Source organism: Penicillium vulpinum (assembly GCF_028829585.1).
Source record: "Penicillium vulpinum strain IBT 29486 chromosome Unknown utg000001l_segment0_segment0, whole genome shotgun sequence".
NCBI classification, from domain to species: domain Eukaryota; kingdom Fungi; phylum Ascomycota; class Eurotiomycetes; order Eurotiales; family Aspergillaceae; genus Penicillium; species Penicillium vulpinum.
In genome coordinates, this window is record NW_026643241.1 from 8,364,816 (window position 1) to 8,382,213 (window position 17,398).

General features: G+C 50.6%; 6 protein-coding genes across 6 annotated transcripts; 5 read left to right on the forward strand and 1 right to left on the reverse strand.

Moving 5' to 3' along the window:
* Positions 1 to 272: 272 nt before the first annotated feature.
* N7479_003005 (uncharacterized protein) lies at positions 273 to 1,223 on the forward strand (the record flags this gene model as incomplete). The annotated part of the gene is made up of 2 exons (XM_057250702.1): positions 273 to 508; positions 569 to 1,223. The coding sequence occupies 2 exons, from the start codon at positions 273 to 275 to the stop codon at positions 1,221 to 1,223; spliced, it is 891 nt and encodes a 296-aa protein (XP_057115134.1).
* Positions 1,224 to 2,133: 910 nt separating this feature from the next.
* Positions 2,134 to 3,929, forward strand: N7479_003006 (MIP/aquaporin family protein; the record flags this gene model as incomplete). The annotated part of the gene is made up of 2 exons (XM_057250703.1): positions 2,134 to 2,166; positions 2,220 to 3,929. 2 exons carry the CDS (start codon positions 2,134 to 2,136, stop codon positions 3,927 to 3,929), a joined length of 1,743 nt encoding a protein of 580 aa, XP_057115135.1.
* An 815-nt stretch (positions 3,930 to 4,744) lies between these two features.
* On the forward strand, positions 4,745 to 8,527 carry N7479_003007 (uncharacterized protein; the record flags this gene model as incomplete). The annotated part of the gene is made up of 3 exons (XM_057250704.1): positions 4,745 to 5,105; positions 5,787 to 7,470; positions 7,528 to 8,527. 3 exons carry the CDS (start codon positions 4,745 to 4,747, stop codon positions 8,525 to 8,527), a joined length of 3,045 nt encoding a protein of 1,014 aa, XP_057115136.1.
* A 916-nt stretch (positions 8,528 to 9,443) lies between these two features.
* On the forward strand, positions 9,444 to 11,614 carry N7479_003008 (carnitine O-acetyltransferase CAT2; the record flags this gene model as incomplete). Its single annotated transcript, XM_057250705.1, has 4 exons — positions 9,444 to 9,524; positions 9,611 to 9,656; positions 9,749 to 11,411; positions 11,482 to 11,614. The coding sequence occupies 4 exons, from the start codon at positions 9,444 to 9,446 to the stop codon at positions 11,612 to 11,614; spliced, it is 1,923 nt and encodes a 640-aa protein (XP_057115137.1).
* Positions 11,615 to 12,156: 542 nt separating this feature from the next.
* On the forward strand, positions 12,157 to 13,710 carry N7479_003009 (uncharacterized protein; the record flags this gene model as incomplete). The annotated part of the gene is made up of 1 exon (XM_057250706.1): positions 12,157 to 13,710. One exon carries the CDS (start codon positions 12,157 to 12,159, stop codon positions 13,708 to 13,710), a length of 1,554 nt encoding a protein of 517 aa, XP_057115138.1.
* Positions 13,711 to 14,287: 577 nt separating this feature from the next.
* On the reverse strand, positions 14,288 to 15,408 carry N7479_003010 (uncharacterized protein; the record flags this gene model as incomplete). The annotated part of the gene is made up of 3 exons (XM_057250707.1): positions 14,288 to 14,415; positions 14,525 to 14,918; positions 14,989 to 15,408. 3 exons carry the CDS (start codon positions 15,406 to 15,408, stop codon positions 14,288 to 14,290), a joined length of 942 nt encoding a protein of 313 aa, XP_057115139.1.
* Positions 15,409 to 17,398: the final 1,990 nt, after the last annotated feature.

The window sequence follows — 17,398 nt, forward strand, 5'->3', positions numbered from 1 at the left end:
CTTGATTCTATGAGTCTAACAGACCTCATCTTCTTCCGACGATCATGCAAATGCAATCGCTAATCATGATTGCGTGCTTCGCGTGAGTTCCCTGCGCAATTGCGCGACGCCCCCTCCTCTAAAATACCTTGGCAATTATACTATAATGATACTTGAACTATGATCCTTGCACTCCTGAATTTTGAGCACTTGGCACTCTGCAATCTGATTCATCCCCTGAATAACCAGAAGAACTAGATCGCACCTGAGAGGCTTCGCTCTTGAAGCTCGCTATGGAAGCTACTGCCATTGTCATGGAATTATCGAAGGAGGCTCCAGATCTTGAATCAAACACCCAACTCGAATATGATCCATGGCTTCTCGATGATCATCCACTACGATCATATCCGACAGAGTGTGTTCCAGGCTTGTCACTTTATCTCGATGAATACTACGAATCCATCGGAAAGCGAAGAGCCATGCTATTTCGCGCTGGATGTCTTATACTCGGATGCCTGGAAGTATTGCGGTAATATCTACCAAGTTGTAGTCTCCGAGATACACCTACCTAACAACATTCCTTCCCCAGAGCCGCATTCCAATGTCTCAGATTGCTCCCAATCAACATCAAACGGACAACCCCGCCTCATGCATCCACATCATACACCAACATTCACCCTCAGAGTGGTGAGGGTACATTCTATATACTAGACACGCGACCACATGCTCTCAAGTCATCTCTCGGCGAGGGATGCAAAGGCCTGCGAACTGCCGTGTGGATACGCAACGGGGAGCTGCATATTGGAAATGCAGTTGCGGAAATCGAACCTGAGGCCTTTCTGCAGCGACTCAGTCTCGACCATCTTCTGGCGAAGCTTGACGCAGAGACCGATGCTACCGCCCGAGCATCTCTTGACACCGAAACGCCACTCAACTTTCACGCTGATCTAGCGTACACTTTCCTTTTGATGCTTGATGCCAAGACATCACTTCACGAGCTCTACCCACATCTCGTGGAACAGCTCGATACTCTCCGGCAAAGGGGGTATTTGTCTCATTGGGATGGACAAAATGTTGTTCAGCGCCCTATGACTGTCGTGGTTACTGGGGAGGAATTTCCTGAGAGTGACTGTGCCAGTCATTCTTATTCTGACGTCTTCTGGTCTGCTTTACCGGAAGGGCAGGTTATAAGGGATTTTACGCAGGATGGCCTCCGAGATCTATCGCCGGTGTGTATAGTATGAATGTTGCTGACTTTGTGATACCCGATTTCTGTTTCTTCCCATAATATAATGATAGCATTTTCAATTAATATTGGGTTCGTGCTTTTAATACTCCGTACATATCTGCAGCTTGCCATATCTTCACTGCAAGGAGGTTGATAAGGTGGTAGATCCACTCCCAACCTGCAGCCTCGCGTGAGCCCGTGATACTTGACCATAATCGACTTCCGACCATAATATAATCTGGTTATACTACTTTGGAAAAGTACCCAGACTATTCAAAGCATATTAGTATATGCAAATATAAACGGAACTTCCCTTTATGGATCTCCCGTAGGATCCCAGTCAAGATCAGAACTTCCTGATAATCCACAAAAAGCAGGAATCTTGAGAGTTGCAGAGCCAAAAGCCACAACTGCATGCCAATCAGACATGTCAATTAGCCGAGTTGATGAGATAAAGAAAAAGAAAAATGCACGATGACATGCAGGGTCAACTTCCCCTCACAGGATACATACAATACAGCAGCAGGTCCTAACAAAGGCAAGTCAATCAGTTATCCAAAGTTCCTTGATAGAGTCGAAATACTGAAATTGTTCAATGGGCTTTTATGGAGTTCACATGGATCAAGACATGAACTGTCAAATGATGTCAAGTTCTGAAACAACTCATTGATCGGGAGGTTCTGATATGCTGAGAGTATGCTCCACCTCTGGACGCCAATTGAGGAGATCAATGAAGATCCTCGAGACATTGCGTAACTTCTGTACAAAGAGGATGGGTTGAGCTAAATTCTTAAATTGTTCTCATCTTGTTCTTTTTTGCCTTCTTTCTGTTTCTCTACTTTGTTCAGTTCTGTTCTTGGCAGGAACGCCTTTTACCCACCAATTTTACCGATTGTGCAGGCAGATTGTCTCGAAACAGAGCTACTATGGATGGGGAAAGTCGTCATCCGCGGGCGATAGTGAGTCAGAGCAAGCTTATCTAAAAGAAACTATCATCTAACAAATTTTCTAGTCTGATACCCAGTCACAGCAACCAGCCCGAATCAGAGCTGCCAGTGATGCGGACTATATCTCACCCACGAGAATTCTCGTTGGGAATGGCAGTGGCACCCGGCGACATAGCTCAGTTACCTCGAGACGTAGTAATGGCAGCGGAGTACCCAGTTTGGTTCCCCACAGTACTCTCGCGCAGCGCACACAGGGCAGATTCACTCTGGCTGGTCCGGATGGAACCCCCCAGCTGAGGCTGGCTCAGGAACCCTTCGTCCAGCCAGGGTATGCGGATCTAAACCCGTCTTATGAACAGGCCTCCAATGCCAGACCAGTCTGGTCTCTGGCAAAGCCGCTGCCCCGTGTGTTGCGGTCAAGCATGGTGCCAACAAAGGACGAGCTCCTGCAGAACCTGGCAAAAGCCCAGCATCCCACGGAGAATTCGCAGAGATTTGGCCTTGACGTAAACCCAAATGATATCGAGCAGGGTCGCATTGATAAATTTTCTGATCCGCGCAAAATGGCTGCTCAGGTTGAGGATGCTCGTTTGCAGCGTGAGAATAATTTTATGAATAAGATCCTCATGGGTGATGGCATCTCTACAAGACAGACTTCGCGCATGTCGCGTACCTCTTCGGTCAGGGGAAGACGCCCTTCGGCCTGGGATCTTCCCCTGGATCAACTGTCCACTGTGCAGGAGGGAGGTTCTCCAAACAACGATGAACCAGAAGAGCGACCGGAATTTGATGATGATCAATTAGGCAATCAAGACTTAGGTGCCCGGTTAGACTCACTCTTAGATATTCCTGAATTGGAGAAGGCAAGCTACCCTGAAGACCTGCACCCGCTCGTACAGGAACTGGTCGAGGATGAAGTACACAACAACCACACCACCTGGTCGGTCATCCGTACACACCACCGTGAGGCTCTTGCCGAGGCTCTAGGTGTGTTTGTTCAGCTCACCATGGGTTTCTGTGTCGACTTGTCCGTCACCGTCGCTAAGCAAGGCAACCCTAACACAACCGCTTGGGCCTGGGGCTTGGCAACTATGATGGCTATTTACATTTGTGGTGGTGTTTCTGGTGCGCATCTCAACCCCGTCGTAACCACAGTGTTGTGGTTATTCCGTGGTTTCCCCAAACGCAATATGCCCGAATACTTCGCTGCTCAGTTCCTGGGCGCCTTTTGTGCGGCCCTCGTCGCGTATGGGATCTACTACGAGGCCATTCAGAACTACCTCTATCTCAACCCGGACACCGGTATTATCAACAGCTTTGTCACGAATTCGCGTGAGGTGTGGCTTGGTTCTACCACAGCGTTCTTCAATGAATTTATCGGTACTGCCTTTTTAATTGTCACCATTCTGGCTCTTGGTGATGACCAGAATGCTCCACCTGGTGCTGGTATGAATTCGCTGATTGTTGGGTTGGTGATTACCTGTCTGAGCATGTGCTTTTCCCACCAGACCGGGGCGGCATTCAATCCGAGTCGGGACTTTGGTCCTCGGCTTGCGCTTCTCGCTCTCGGCTACCCTAACACTCTGTTCACTGATCCTTACTGGTTCTATGGGCCTTGGGCTGGAGCTCTGAGTGGTGGGTTTATGGGTGCTTTCCTATATGACTTCTTCATCTTCACTGGTGGAGAATCCCCTGTCAACTACCCGCTTGAACGCACCCAACGCGCCATAACCAAGAGTGGGATGAGATGGAAGCGCCGACTGCAATTGAAATAAGAGTGAAGATTCATGGTCAAGTGTTGAATATTGTCTTGTGACGTTTGAGGGTCACTGATTGGTTCCTTTTATGCACTCTCTTTGCATTTCGTAGCTCGGTATAATGGGACAAATATGTCCGGTTGAGGAGGTTAGACATATATGAAGTATACCCAAAGCCTAGCATAATAGGAAATTTTCACGTTTCATGCCCAAACAAGGCCATCCTGGCGTATTTCCTGCATATGCAAGTTTCTAAATAGGCCTAGCACATACATCCTAGCCCACAAGGAACAGGTAATACAAAACTCCAGGATTCAGAGAATAGGCATGTGGGTTGGGCATGAATCCCCAATGGATTTTTTTTAAAAAAATTAGATGTTTGAAATACAACTCTTGACCTTTTTATATACATTTTCTTTTAGTTTTAAATATAGATGCATGCTAAATGTATGTACCTTGGCCCACAACATCTCGGATGTACACAATCCCCGCATGCAAGATAGAGAGGTCTTGGCCACGCTAGAGACACTGAGACACCGTCATCGCTCACCGTTTTTTTCTTTCCCCCCAACTTTAGATGAAATTTCGGTAAAGCGAAATCCATTCATTTTGTTGATTGTTTGATTGTGGACATATTTCCACCCTAAACGCTTGTTTTTCTGCACGTTCCCATCGTCTCGTGCTATCTTCGGGTCGCGCGATCAACCGCTGATCCTGCAGCTCTAGCCCATTTCCATTTCCTTCTCTCTTTTGCAACGGTTCCACCGCCATTCCCTTCTCTTCTTTCCTATCCCTCTATCTTACTCTAGTTGCTGCCCAACTCATTTTTCGACATGGACTATCGACGACTACAACATTCATACCCTCCACGGCCCTCGCCTTTGGGGGCCTCGCAAGAACCTCGCGATCCACGACAGTTCGCTGCGCCTTTTACCGAGTCCCATCAACTAGAGACTGACAAGCCTCGTCCATATCCTTCTCCTGCTTCAAATACCACACCCTCTCCGTCGCAGCTTTACCAGTCAACTGCTTCACGGACGTCGAATACTTCTCGTGGAGATACTTCCAGCGCATACTTTCCTAGGAATGGCCCAACACAAGCACACCGGCGGCATGGGAGTCTCGAGACAAGAAATCATGAGCAAACACATCGCAGGAATAATTCACAACCTCAAGTTGTTCGATATCGTGAAGGTAGGCAAATCTCTCTACTTTTTGTGTGTTTACTTTTCCCTTCTGGTTCCGATGCCCCAGATTGGAGGATTCCAAGGATCGGACTTATGCCGTGACCTCCACTTTTATTGTCCCCTTTCTGGATATACGCGACCGGAGGAATGGGGTTTCTTGTAGCCATCGGATTCAAAATGGTCGAAAGCACGCGACACATAAAATCCCATTTTTCACAGCTTTTCCTCCCCTCTTCCCCCTCAAACACCACTGCCCCTGATGGATTTTCCCCGGTGGCGCAGATCGACTGGACGACAGCTCGGGAGCGCTAGTCCAGGTCGGGTCTAGCGTGTCCAGAGGAGCCCCTGCCTTTTTGGGACTAGCGTGGGAGCTTCCGGAGTCACGGGTTCTCCTCGATCTGGCCCTTGCTTTCCTTTTTGAACTATTGCTCACTCGTTCACAGGGCTCTTAGGTGCTTCAGTTATGAATCATACGCCATCACAACACGAAACAGCGCGTCGTACTTCACAGGGCAGCAGTGGGAGTCCTGTATTTCCTGGTGAGGCACCCGACTTGGGCCCGAGAGCCCCGTGCAACCCGTCCTTGTCGCGATGCATTGATTTCGTCACTCATCCGATCGGGACATGCGCGGTCATCTTGGAACCCCCTGTATCAACAAATATTTGCTAACTTGAATTTTTCTGATAGGTCCGAACGAACAGTCCGCACCGGCATTTGGAAATCGCCAAATGCCACCCCCATCCCCTCCACACTCATATTCCTCGCGAGCACAATCAACCCACGCGCCTGGGGGGCCTTTAATGTCGCGCGATGCACCTAGCAATCAGGCGCACCGACCGGGTAGCAGCATGTCGATTTCCGCCATGTTAGGCTCGGACCCGGATCGGTCTGCGCGAGAACCTGCACGAGAATCAGCACCATTCTTTTCGCGCCCACCTGCATCGTCGGGTTTCGGCAATGCACAACCATCATCTTCTTCCGCCGCCATGTCCCCACCCAACGCCCCGACAAGACCCTCGCCTCTCGATAACTCCTTCTTCCGTCGTTCACATACACCGGAAAAGCCATTCTCCAAGCCTCAGGGCGCCCGTGCATACCGGTCTGGGTCCGGTGGAGGTTCTAGCCTTCCCGGTGGAGAGCAATCGGGATTCGGGGGCTTGACGCGCTCGTCGCTCTCGCAGTATCCCGAGAAGCCACACTCGACGCATCCTTCACCTCGAATGTCCACGGCAGAGCCACCGTACAACGAACCTCGTCGCATGAGTATTAGCGGTCCGATCGCTCGCCCCAGCAGCCAGCCACCCCATGCAGACGCGCCCACACGACCCCCCGGCTACAGTCCGATTTCCCAACCTGGAGGGCTCGCGGATCGCCCCTTCGAGTCCGGCCCTCGGCCTGCATCTGGGTCGTACGGAAGTCATGATCCACAACATGGTCGATTTGCAAACATATTTGGGGAACGGCGCTCGGAGGATACTGCGCCGCGGGAGCGAGAACGGCCTCCAGCTCATGGATCTGATGCCAAGTTGACCCAGTCCGGATCATATCGGTATGGCTCCCACTACGGTGAACGCGACCCGCTCGATCGTCCCCAGAGCGGCTCTACATGGGACCACGGTCGCTCTCACCCCCCATCGCCGGAGAGTAAGCGCTTCCCTGCACCCGAGCATGGGTCGGGTTTCGGATTTGGGGCCATTCAAAGCTACACTAAATCACTGGGGTCGCAACCGGGTGGCAATAGACAACCTCAGATCTCGGTTCAGTCTCGAAACAGTCAACCAACTCCTCCGCCATCTCATGATCCATATCTCAGACATCAAGGGCAGCCTCCACGGATAGGATCAACCCCTGCTCTCAGCGCATCGACAGCTGCCGCATCATCGGGTCTAGCAGCCCTGGCTGATGAGGGACGACGTAAAGGAAGCGAGGAACTGCTCCATCATCGCAGCCTACTGGCCGTTGGTGCTGATGGGAAACGCGGTGGCCGTGCATCGCCGCTTCCCCAAGCTGTCCAAGGCGCTCAAGCTCCATACATTGGTCCCGCTGGAGAGCCGGCGATCAAGAATGAACTTGGGCGAGTCTTCTCCGGTATTGGCAGCGGCGTTGGTGGTGTTACTGCGGCCACCGGTGGCAGTGGACCATCGACACCATTGGGCTCTAGTCCGTTCAAGCGCGATAGCCTCACAGGTCGGCCGAATGGAGATGGGATGGATGAGGCGTCCAAGCTCGTTCGACCATCATCTGCAGCCGGTAGACGGTCGAGAAAGTCGCGCGACGAGGAGCAGATGGAACTTGAGGCTAATGATGCTCGAGGCATACTATCAGCCCGTAATGCCCGTCGCTCTCGGCATTCCCACCATCATCACCATCAGTATGTCCTACCCAATCAGATACAGTTCATGTCATCCGTATGCTAACCTTTCTCTAGCCACCACCATCATCGCCACAAGGCAGACGAAGAGGCGGCTACCCTGAGCTCCCTTCAACGTCCTACCTTCTTCCATCGAACATCCCCAGCGGATCCTACTGCCGCGCATCATCATCACCAACATCACCACCACCACCATCACCATGTTCCTCGACCAGCCACCATCCCAGCTGCGTCTCCTATCCGAGAGCCTCGTACTACGGTAAATCTGGAGCCGTTGCTTTCGAGCGTGGCCCATCTCCCTCGACACCACCTCGGCTCAACGCTCTACACGCCTCGCATCGGTACCCCCACTGCCAAGTCCTCATTGGATAGCTCCAAGTTTGGATATACAACAACCCCCCAACCCCTTCCCCGCTTCGAACAGCGGGAGAATTGCACATTTACCGTCCGAGTTCCCCGTTTCCGAATCAATCAATCTCACCGAGAGGAAATTTGCGCCCGGCGCGCCCTCTGGGGCACTGGTGTTTATACAGACGACTCAGATCCTGTCGCCGCTGCCATCCACTCCGGCTTCATTCGAGGCGCGTGGGGCGACGACGTGGACGAGTCAATGCTCGATCTCGAAATTAAAGATACCTACCAGCACGCACCCCCGCCTGAGCCCACTACTAACGGCGACTCCCCTGCCAAGGGCCCCCGCCTACCGCCGATACCCCCCACTGACAAGGACTTGCATATTACCCTGCTTGTTCTTCCCCGCGTGGCCCAGTATGACTCCACTCTCATGTTCGGGCTGAAGTCCCGCAAATGGGACGGTCGCCACGACGGCATGAGCTTCAAGATTCATGCAGTGGACTGGGTGGACGAGGGCGTGGCTCGCGGTGAAGAGCGCAGCGGCGAGGCCCGTCGCAAACGTCTCCGCACGCTTATGCAGACCGGTCGCATCTGCACCGGGCCTGCCATGGCTAAAATGGATGAGCTACGTCGCAACGGGGTGCAGGTACCTCGAGCTATCGATGACCAGGATCAACCGGCAGCCGTGCAGCCAGTCTCCTAACGTGTACTAAGTACATGTATTGGCTCCCAATACCTATGACCCTTTTTTTTGACTTGTTATTTCCTTTTCCCCGTGGGCCCTATTCGGTGTATATGGTGTTGGCTGGCTTTTTTCTTGTTATTTTTCGTATGAAATTTGTTGGATTTATTTTATTGGCCGGGTCAACGGGATCGGATGAAAGGGAGATTTCCTTGATTGTTCCCATCTATACATAATCTAACATTATTTTTTTTTATATTTCTTTCTCTTATTGTCACTATATTGGGAATGTCCGTACCCCGTACATTTACGCTAGAAGGCTAGAAGCTCTCCCCACATAGTGATCGCCCGGAGAACCGGAGTATTGAAGTTAATAGGGGTCTTTTTGGGGTGTGTTCTACTTTATACACATATATATTTTATATATGTTTTATACAGTCATCCCTTTAATTAAACAAAATAATAATGACATTCATATTCTCATCTATTCCAGGTGATATCCATTTCTCCCTTGTGACTATGAAGATCAACATATAAAACGGACCGAGGCTCATCGGTGGAGTGAGTATTGGTATTTTCCGTATTATATACATCATCGGCTTATAAGCCGAGTTTAGATACACATAGTTAGCACACATATAAACACAATAATAAACTAAAAGACATAAAAGAACCAATTACCCAGTAAATTTTCAAACTACAGTTCAGTTTCTCATCTTCTATCTGTTTCCCGTGGAGAAAAAAAAAAAAAAAACCAACTCGGACGGGACCGACATCTGAACTGAGATACACCGAGACTTGCCAGCTACCCCGTACCAGTTTTACCGGCTTCCCCGCCAGCCGAGGTCAGTTGACTCTGTTGTCAACTATTCTTATTCTCCCTTTCAGCTTCACGTTCACTTCTCCTTATACCAAAAAATTCCATATAACCAAAGGGATGTTCACTGCTTCTGCCCGAAGCCGTCTCTCCACCCTATCAAGGCAACGCCTTCCTCCGAACCCTCTCCTCGCCCGCTCGGTAAGTCCGTTTCTGGTTACAGATGCCGTGGATTGTTGCGGAATGCAGCGAAATCTTCTGGAATCAATCCATTGACATGCGTATAGACTCTTACAATGGCCCCCCGACGAGCAGCATCTTCCGTCCCTGAGGGTGAGTGGCGCATGCGTCCGGCGCAACGCGGGCTATTCCTAGCCTATCCATACCAAAATAAAGAAGAATCAGACTCGCTGACAAACGAATAGGATACAAGGAGGACCTCTCCAAGGGCAATATGCTTCGTTTTGAAGATTCTCTCCCTAAACTCCCCGTTCCCTCCCTAGAAGAGACTAGCCGTCGGTACCTCAAGTCCGTCCACGCCGTGGTCTCCGAGTCCGAGTTTGAGCGCACCAAGAAGGCCGTAGAGGAGTTTGTCCGCCCCGGTGGTGAGGGCGAGTCCCTGCAGAAGCGTCTCTTGGCTCGCGCCGCCGACCCTAAGATCAAGAACTGGCTCTCCGAGTGGTGGAACCAGGCCGCCTACCTCGCCTACCGCGACCCCGTGATCCCTTACGTCTCCTACTTCTACTCCTACCGGGACGACCGCGAGCGTCGCAGCCCGGCCAAGCGCGCTGCTGCCATCACCACTGCTGCGCTCGAGTTCAAGGCTCAGGTCGATGATGGTTCTTTGGAGCCCGAGTACCTCCGCAAGGAGCCTCAGGCTATGAGCTCGTACCAGTACATGTTCAACTGCTGCCGTATCCCCTCCGAGGGCGCAGATTTCCCTCGCAAGTACGCCGCTGCTGAGAACCAGCACATCGTGGTGGTGCGCAAGAACCAGTTCTTCAAGCTCCCGCTCGTCGTGGACGGCCAGCAGCTCAATGTCTCTGAGTTGGAGAAGCAGTTCGAGCGCATCTACCAGGTTGCACAGCCCGCGCCCCCCGTTGGTGTGCTGACTGTTGCAGATCGTGACCACTGGACTGCTGCTCGTAAGACCCTTGTTTCTCTTGACCCTGCCAATGAGCTGGCCTTGCAGGATATTGAGTCCGCTGGCTTCGTGGTCTGCTTGGACGATGCCCGCCCTGTCACTCTGGCTGAGCGATGCTCGCAGTACTGGCACGGTGATGGCTCCAACCGCTGGTTTGACAAGCCTCTGCAGTTCATTATCAACGATAACGGTACTGCTGGTTTCATGGGCGAGCACAGCATGATGGACGGCACTCCTACCCACCGCCTGAACGATTATATCAACAACGTCATCTTCAACAAGAAGATCGACCTCTCCGCTAAGTCCGTGCGCTCCCAGCTCGCCGACCCCAAACCTATCAACTTCAAGCTGGACGATGCCGCCAATGAGGCCATCGACGTCGCAACTCAGTACCACCGCAAGCAGATCGGCTCCCACGAGCTGGTCGTCCAGGCCTACCAGGGTTACGGAAAGGGTCTGATCAAGAAGTTCAAGTGCAGCCCCGATGCCTTCGTCCAGATGACCATCCAGCTGGCCTACTTCAAGATGTACGGCAAGAACCGTCCCACTTACGAGTCCGCCTCCACCCGTAAGTACGCCGAAGGCCGCACGGAGACAACCCGCACTGTCTCCGACGAGAGCGTCGCCTTCTGCAAGGCCCACGAGGACCACACCACCCCCCGCGAGGAGACCGTCAAGCTCTTCCGCGCTGCCCTCGCCCAGCACACCAAGTACACCCAGGAAGCTAGCTCCGGCCACGGTGTCGACCGCCACCTGTTCGGTCTGAAGAAGCTTCTCCAGCCCGGCGAGAAGCTGCCCGAGATCTTCCAGGATCCCGCATTCACCTACTCTTCCTCTTGGTACCTCTCCACCTCCCAGCTGAGCTCCGAGTACTTCAATGGATACGGATGGAGCCAGGTTATTGACGACGGATTCGGAATTGCCTACATGATCAACGAGAACAGGTAAGCACCAAGCACCACCTAGTCTCTTTTTTATCCTCGTTTTTGCATATCACTAACTAATCCTTTCTAGCCTCAACTTCAACATCGTCTGCAAGCGTCTCGGCGCCGAGCGCATGAGCCACTTCCTCAACGAGGCTGCCACTGAGCTTCGTGACCTCCTCATGCCCGACCTGATTGCTCAGGCCGAGAAGCCGAAGCTGTAGATGTGTGTTGCATATACCCGGTACTTTGTTACTTTTGGTGCTTTCGGATTTTTGGTTCCTTACTCCAGCGCCTGATAGAAATATATCTTTGTTTTTCAACTTGGGATTTCTTTGTATCTACACTTGTTATTGTACCTACACAACGTGGTTTGTCTCTAGCTTTACGTTGGTTCTTCTTTGGATAGATAGAATTGGATCACAGATTAAAATTCCACATCTACAGTCTTGCGGTATTCCCACGCTTGAAAATAGAAGTCCCAACTCCGAGAGCGGCGAAAGAGCCACACCCAGATCGGGGAATTAAGGCCGCAACTACGACTCCACCACTACATTCCTCTCCAATCACTGCACCACCACTTTATCAATCAGTCGTTTTTAACTTAAAATAGTCGAATCAATGTCGGTGATACGATCACGGGCCGGCACCTATAAACGAGTTACGCGTCCATAGCAAAATGTCTCTACAGGTCAAAACGAGACCCATGCCCACCTCAATCTCAAGCCAGTGTCCTCAGTAGAGAAATATAAATACCCATTAAACAATGCGGTACGCAGCGAACTGTCTCTGGGTCATATCCCTCCTGGGCTCCCCATCACAAGCAGCACACTCTCTCAATACCAATACTGATACAACCCCGGCAAACGCAAACCACATCTTCAACTCTATCCAATCAACCCTCCGCCACTATGAATCGTCCATTTACCCAAATGGCATGTCCTTCTTCCTAGCCACTGTGCAAAAAGGAACACGCTTCTACCACGGCACGGGGACACCAGACCCCATCGTTGGCGTGGAATGGCTAGCCTTTAAACCGCAGCATTCGCTGGGTTTCGCACATCGTGCACACCGCAGAGAAAGAGGGAAGAGATCGTTCCAGGATGATCAAGATTACGATCAAGCTCCCCTCGTGGATGTCCCTGTCCATCCCCATGCCACCGCAAACACAGACAAACATACAAGTGAATCAAGCCCTGTCAACGCGGGATACCTCCACACCTACGCCGCAGCAAAGGACCTCCGTCTCCTCTACATCGACGGTATGTCCGCCGGTCCGGGCGGATCCCTCGAGTCCCAGGATCGTATCCTCTTCAACGATACAATTTCCAACCCTCCGCCCGGCCCGCGTCCCCCTGTTGGTGGTCCGCCTGCGGAACAGGAGCGTGCATTTCAGACTTGTCGGATGGTGAAGGAGGTTTGGGGGGATCGGGTTGATGGTATTGCGCGTACGGAGGGTGATTTTGAGATTATTCTTTGTGCTTTTGAGCGTGATCTTGAGGTTGTTAGTATTACGCAGACGAAGCCGGGCGCTGGTGGTGGTTGGAGGGGGATGAAGGGCATGAAGGGCGATATGAAGGGGATTAATGGTGGGAGGAAGGGTGATATGAAGGGGATGAAGGGTGGGAGGAAGGGTGGAAGGAAGGATGGTGGTGTTGATTCACGTGGTGGTCCTGCTCGTGGTCCTCGTGGTCCTCGTGGACCTGGTGGACCGCCACAGGGTGGTGATTGTTGCTCGATCGATGCACGGTATGATCAGTTACTTGGACAGAAGATCCATTTGGATTTCGATCACTTTGTTTCGGCGTTTGAGTACGGACTTGATCTTTTCCCTGGTGGTTCGGAGATCCCCTTGTTGGATCACATCCCCAGTGAGCAGTTGGAGCCTGTTCGGAGGGATATCAACGATATGGTTAATACTCTGGAGCTGGCTGAGCATCCGTTTAATTGGCAGGCTGTTGCTGATATGATTGTTTTCCGGTACTCGGATGAACTGAAAACTTTGGCAGCGGGCAATTTCTCGTCTGTTGATGCCCTCCGGGGAAGGATTGAGGGTGTTCTGGAGCCTTTTATTGATTATAGGCACTTTGGAGCGAGAGAGGAGATTGTTGGGTTGTGTCAGAATGAGTTGATTCCTGCTTCTGCTCCTGTCGAGTCTCTTGGTGGCCGGGTCGTGTCTTCGATCTCTCGAAAGGTCTGCGATACTTTGGCATCGGGGCTGTTGGATGAGAAGGATTTGGATGAGATTGTGGCGAATTTCAAGGAGCTTGTTTCGTTCCTGGGCTGGACCACGTGGAAGAACAATGATCGCGCTCTCTAGTGAGCAATTTCTACTCGAGTAGAATATAGTGCTATTTAGATATCGCGCAAGGTTGCCTTGTTAGGATAGTTAAACTCATTTGTGCATTAGCGCAGAAGTCTACTATATCTTAGGTTCTCAGTTATAGCGCAGTGAATCAAGTCAACATGGATTGTCATGGATTTCTACATTTCGGTGTATCGAAACCTCGACACTTCCAACGGGAAGTTTTGCTAGTAACAGCAACAGGCCATACATGTTGAGTGCATAGGATCACACTGGTCAGAACTGCAACTTTGAAAAAGCGCTTGAAGTCGCATTGCGTATTCCCAGAAAATAAATGGAAACATCATCGAAAGATGGGATATCGATGTAACTCAAAAGACTCGGCCCTAAAAATCCAGGTGCCGAGATTGCAAAATCGTGCAACGTCCATTGCTTGGGGGGCTGAGGGGTTTTCTGTGGTCATTTTCCGTCATGGTATTGCATAGAGTATTGAACAACTAGGCTGACATCTGGACTATTATCGCCTGTATCAATCATATCGTCCTGTGGGGGTTCATTTCAACTAGTCAAGACATCGTGCCGAATGCGCTTTTCAGTCTTTGCCGTCTCGCACGGCAGGCGGGTCCGCGGTTTCGGCCCCCGCTTGCCCGGACGGAATACCCGAAGTAGTTGTTGCAGAGGGAGTTCTCTGGGAAGTCGTCAGGTCCCCGATTTGTCTCTCTGTGGAAGAAAATTAGTATATGCGCTTAAATCAAGATCCACTCTCGGGGCGGGGTTACTCCGCGGGATTACTGCCCGGGTAAAAACACTGGCACGGGGTTTTTCTTACCTAGTTCCCGGATCCGCTGCCGCAGGAGCACATTTTCTCGGCTTAGGGAGCTCGCTTCGGCTTGGTAAAATGCACTCTCGTCCCGGCTACCGCGCCGAGACGGACTATCCCGCAACCCTGGGAATGGCTCCACGCCCTCCGGTCCACGCGAGTCTAGCGGCCGTAGGTTCGGCGACGTTGCTTGACTTGAAGGTCGCGAGTTTCGGCGGTTTGAGAATGAAGAAGAGATCGATAATCTGTTGCCGGCCGGTGGTGCTGGGTTAGGAGGGAAGAAGGCCGACCGTTCTGATGCGGGGGTTGTGTCGTCGATTGCAGCAGATGATTGCGGGTTCTGTTGCTGCTGATATTGCTGCAATTGGGCTTGTTGACTGCGGATCATCTGAAGAAGACGGTTCTACATTTCATCAAGGTTGCCTGGTTAGCTTATTACAATTTGATTTTCGGGGGATGAAGAATGAACCCACCACTTGTGCTTCCTGTTCTTGCTCCAGCTCTTGGTGTAGCTCTCCCAACGATGGTGCACGCTGGTGGTGGGGATCTGCTGTCGCGAAGATGGGGCTTCCACCGTGGCTAGACGGGCTGGCTGTGCGGAATGCATGTCCGATTGAGCTGCGATGGTCGCGGTGGTCTGATACAGGTAACTCGCCGCTAGGTCCTGGACTAGTGCCCTGGATCTCGTTTGTATTCAGATTCACGCCGGCAGCAGATCGACGTCGCTCGGATACCGATAATCGACCTATGCTCGAGCCACGGGAGGGTCTTGGTGAGGCAGTGTTTGGGTTCACGGGCGCCGGACCAGTTCCAGGAGCGGCCATATTACGTGGAATCGAGGAGGAGGTTGAAGATGAGCGGGATGGAGGAAGTGAATTCAAATCCGGTGGCATCTTCAGATAACAAGGCGTAGATGTCGAAGTCTATGATGATTGCTGAAGCTCTAATCTGTAGGTAACGTCAGGCATCCGAGGATCTGCTGAGTCATTATCTTTCTTTCGCGGGGTTAATCACGTGTTTCTAGCTGTTTATGGAAACTTATGCCTGAGGCTAACATGGCCCCAGACTAGTGTACAAAGTAGCTTGCTGTCAGTCACACTCTCTCTTTACACCCCGAGTGAACATGTACAACTCGGATTCCTTTCTCTCGGAGCTTATAGGATTCTTCCGAAATATGGGCCAGGCCATAGGTACTAAGGTTGAGCCACCGCAAATCAGACCTTGGCCCCTGGTTGCGCGCAGAGCCAGAGGGGAATACGCCGGTTTCCCCGAGTGGCGCTCAAATTTACCAAGTTCTAAGAGTCATCCATGGATGATTTCTACCCGAGTATATTTATTATGTACAAAATGTACAAATGTAAACAAATTGCGGCCAGAGAATCGCCGCAAAGATCATCCAAGGGTCGCGTGGCGTTTTAGATGCGATTCTGTCGATCTCAGCAATGTGATTTGCCATGTGTAGGAATGTACCAGAGTCCGGGTTCGGGGGATGGGGGGACGTGCGATGTCCTGTTGGTTGATTCCGGACAATGTATATGGACCTTTGGAAGCGCACTCTTTGGCGATGTGACTTCGAAAACCTTCTTTCTAGTCTTTTTACCCCAGTGGGCAATGGCGGTGAGGTCAATAATCATGGGGAAATGTAACGGTAGAGAAAAGAGAAAGTCTTTCACCTGCAAGGGATTCCGATCAGACCATATATATGTTTGACGCGTAATTTGACAGCCTTCCGACACCTTCTGGAACGGAATATCACCGAAGGGTAAGTTTTTTTTTTTTTCTGTAGATCTACAATCGATTTGATAATGGCCGGGATTAACAAGGAAGAAAAAAATATCCCCTGTAATTAGAGGGTAAGCATAGTCCGACCTTGATGACGCCTGAACGCCACGCCCGTAATGAGTGCCTATTAGCTGATTTCTTAGTTTTTAGCCGCAGTACCTCCAGGGCTATCCGTCCTGGATTGACGTCACTTAAACAGCCCGAGGCAAGTAATGGGCGACTTGGCAATGTCTTGTTTGAACAAGATCAAGTTCAATGGATCCATGGCTTTTTTTTTTAAATCCTACTTTTTCTTTTTTTCAGCTTGTCATTGTTCATGTATAATTCCTATATAGTACTCCGTACAGTATATAATATGGAGAACCATGCGGGCACGGCCGGCAATAATCCTCCTTACTTCGCGGGGCACATGGGGTTTTGATATCCCGATCGTTCTGGAGTATATCTGGAGTAATCTGGAGTAGACTTGATGTTGCATGCAAAAAAAAAAAAAAAAGAGAACCTAAAACGGACATTCCCGGCTCAGAGCGGCAACGGGGAAGTTCCAGACTGGAGATTTTGGGGAAAATCCCATTTTCTTTTTAATGTGGGACTCTACCCCAATGCGAGCTTCCTATTCCGGTTATTTGAGTATTAGAATCAAGTAATATGATCGTTTTTTTATTTTTACTGATGGTAGTAGAAGTAGAGGCAATTGGATCAAGTAGTAAGTCTATATAGTTCTATAGTTCTATAGTTCTATAGTTCTATAGTACAGTACACATATACATGTAGTACTAGTAATACTCAAAGGGTAAGGGAAAGACAAAGTCTGGAGAGAAAAGTGGAGTCCGACTCATCGGCATCCCGTCTGGAAGTATAGTATGTATAGTATGTATAGTATGTATACTACAGTATCAGGTAATTAAATAAAATACTATCGCTGATCATAATAATTAGGAACAAAAAAGTGACCTACGAAAACACTGTACTAGTAATATACTAGCGATGTACTAGCAATGTAGAAAATGAAAAATGTACTGACATGGTTGAACCCTGGAAACATCTAAAAAGACTCTTTCCTGCATTGGGCTCTTACCCCTTTTTTTTTTTCTCTCCGTT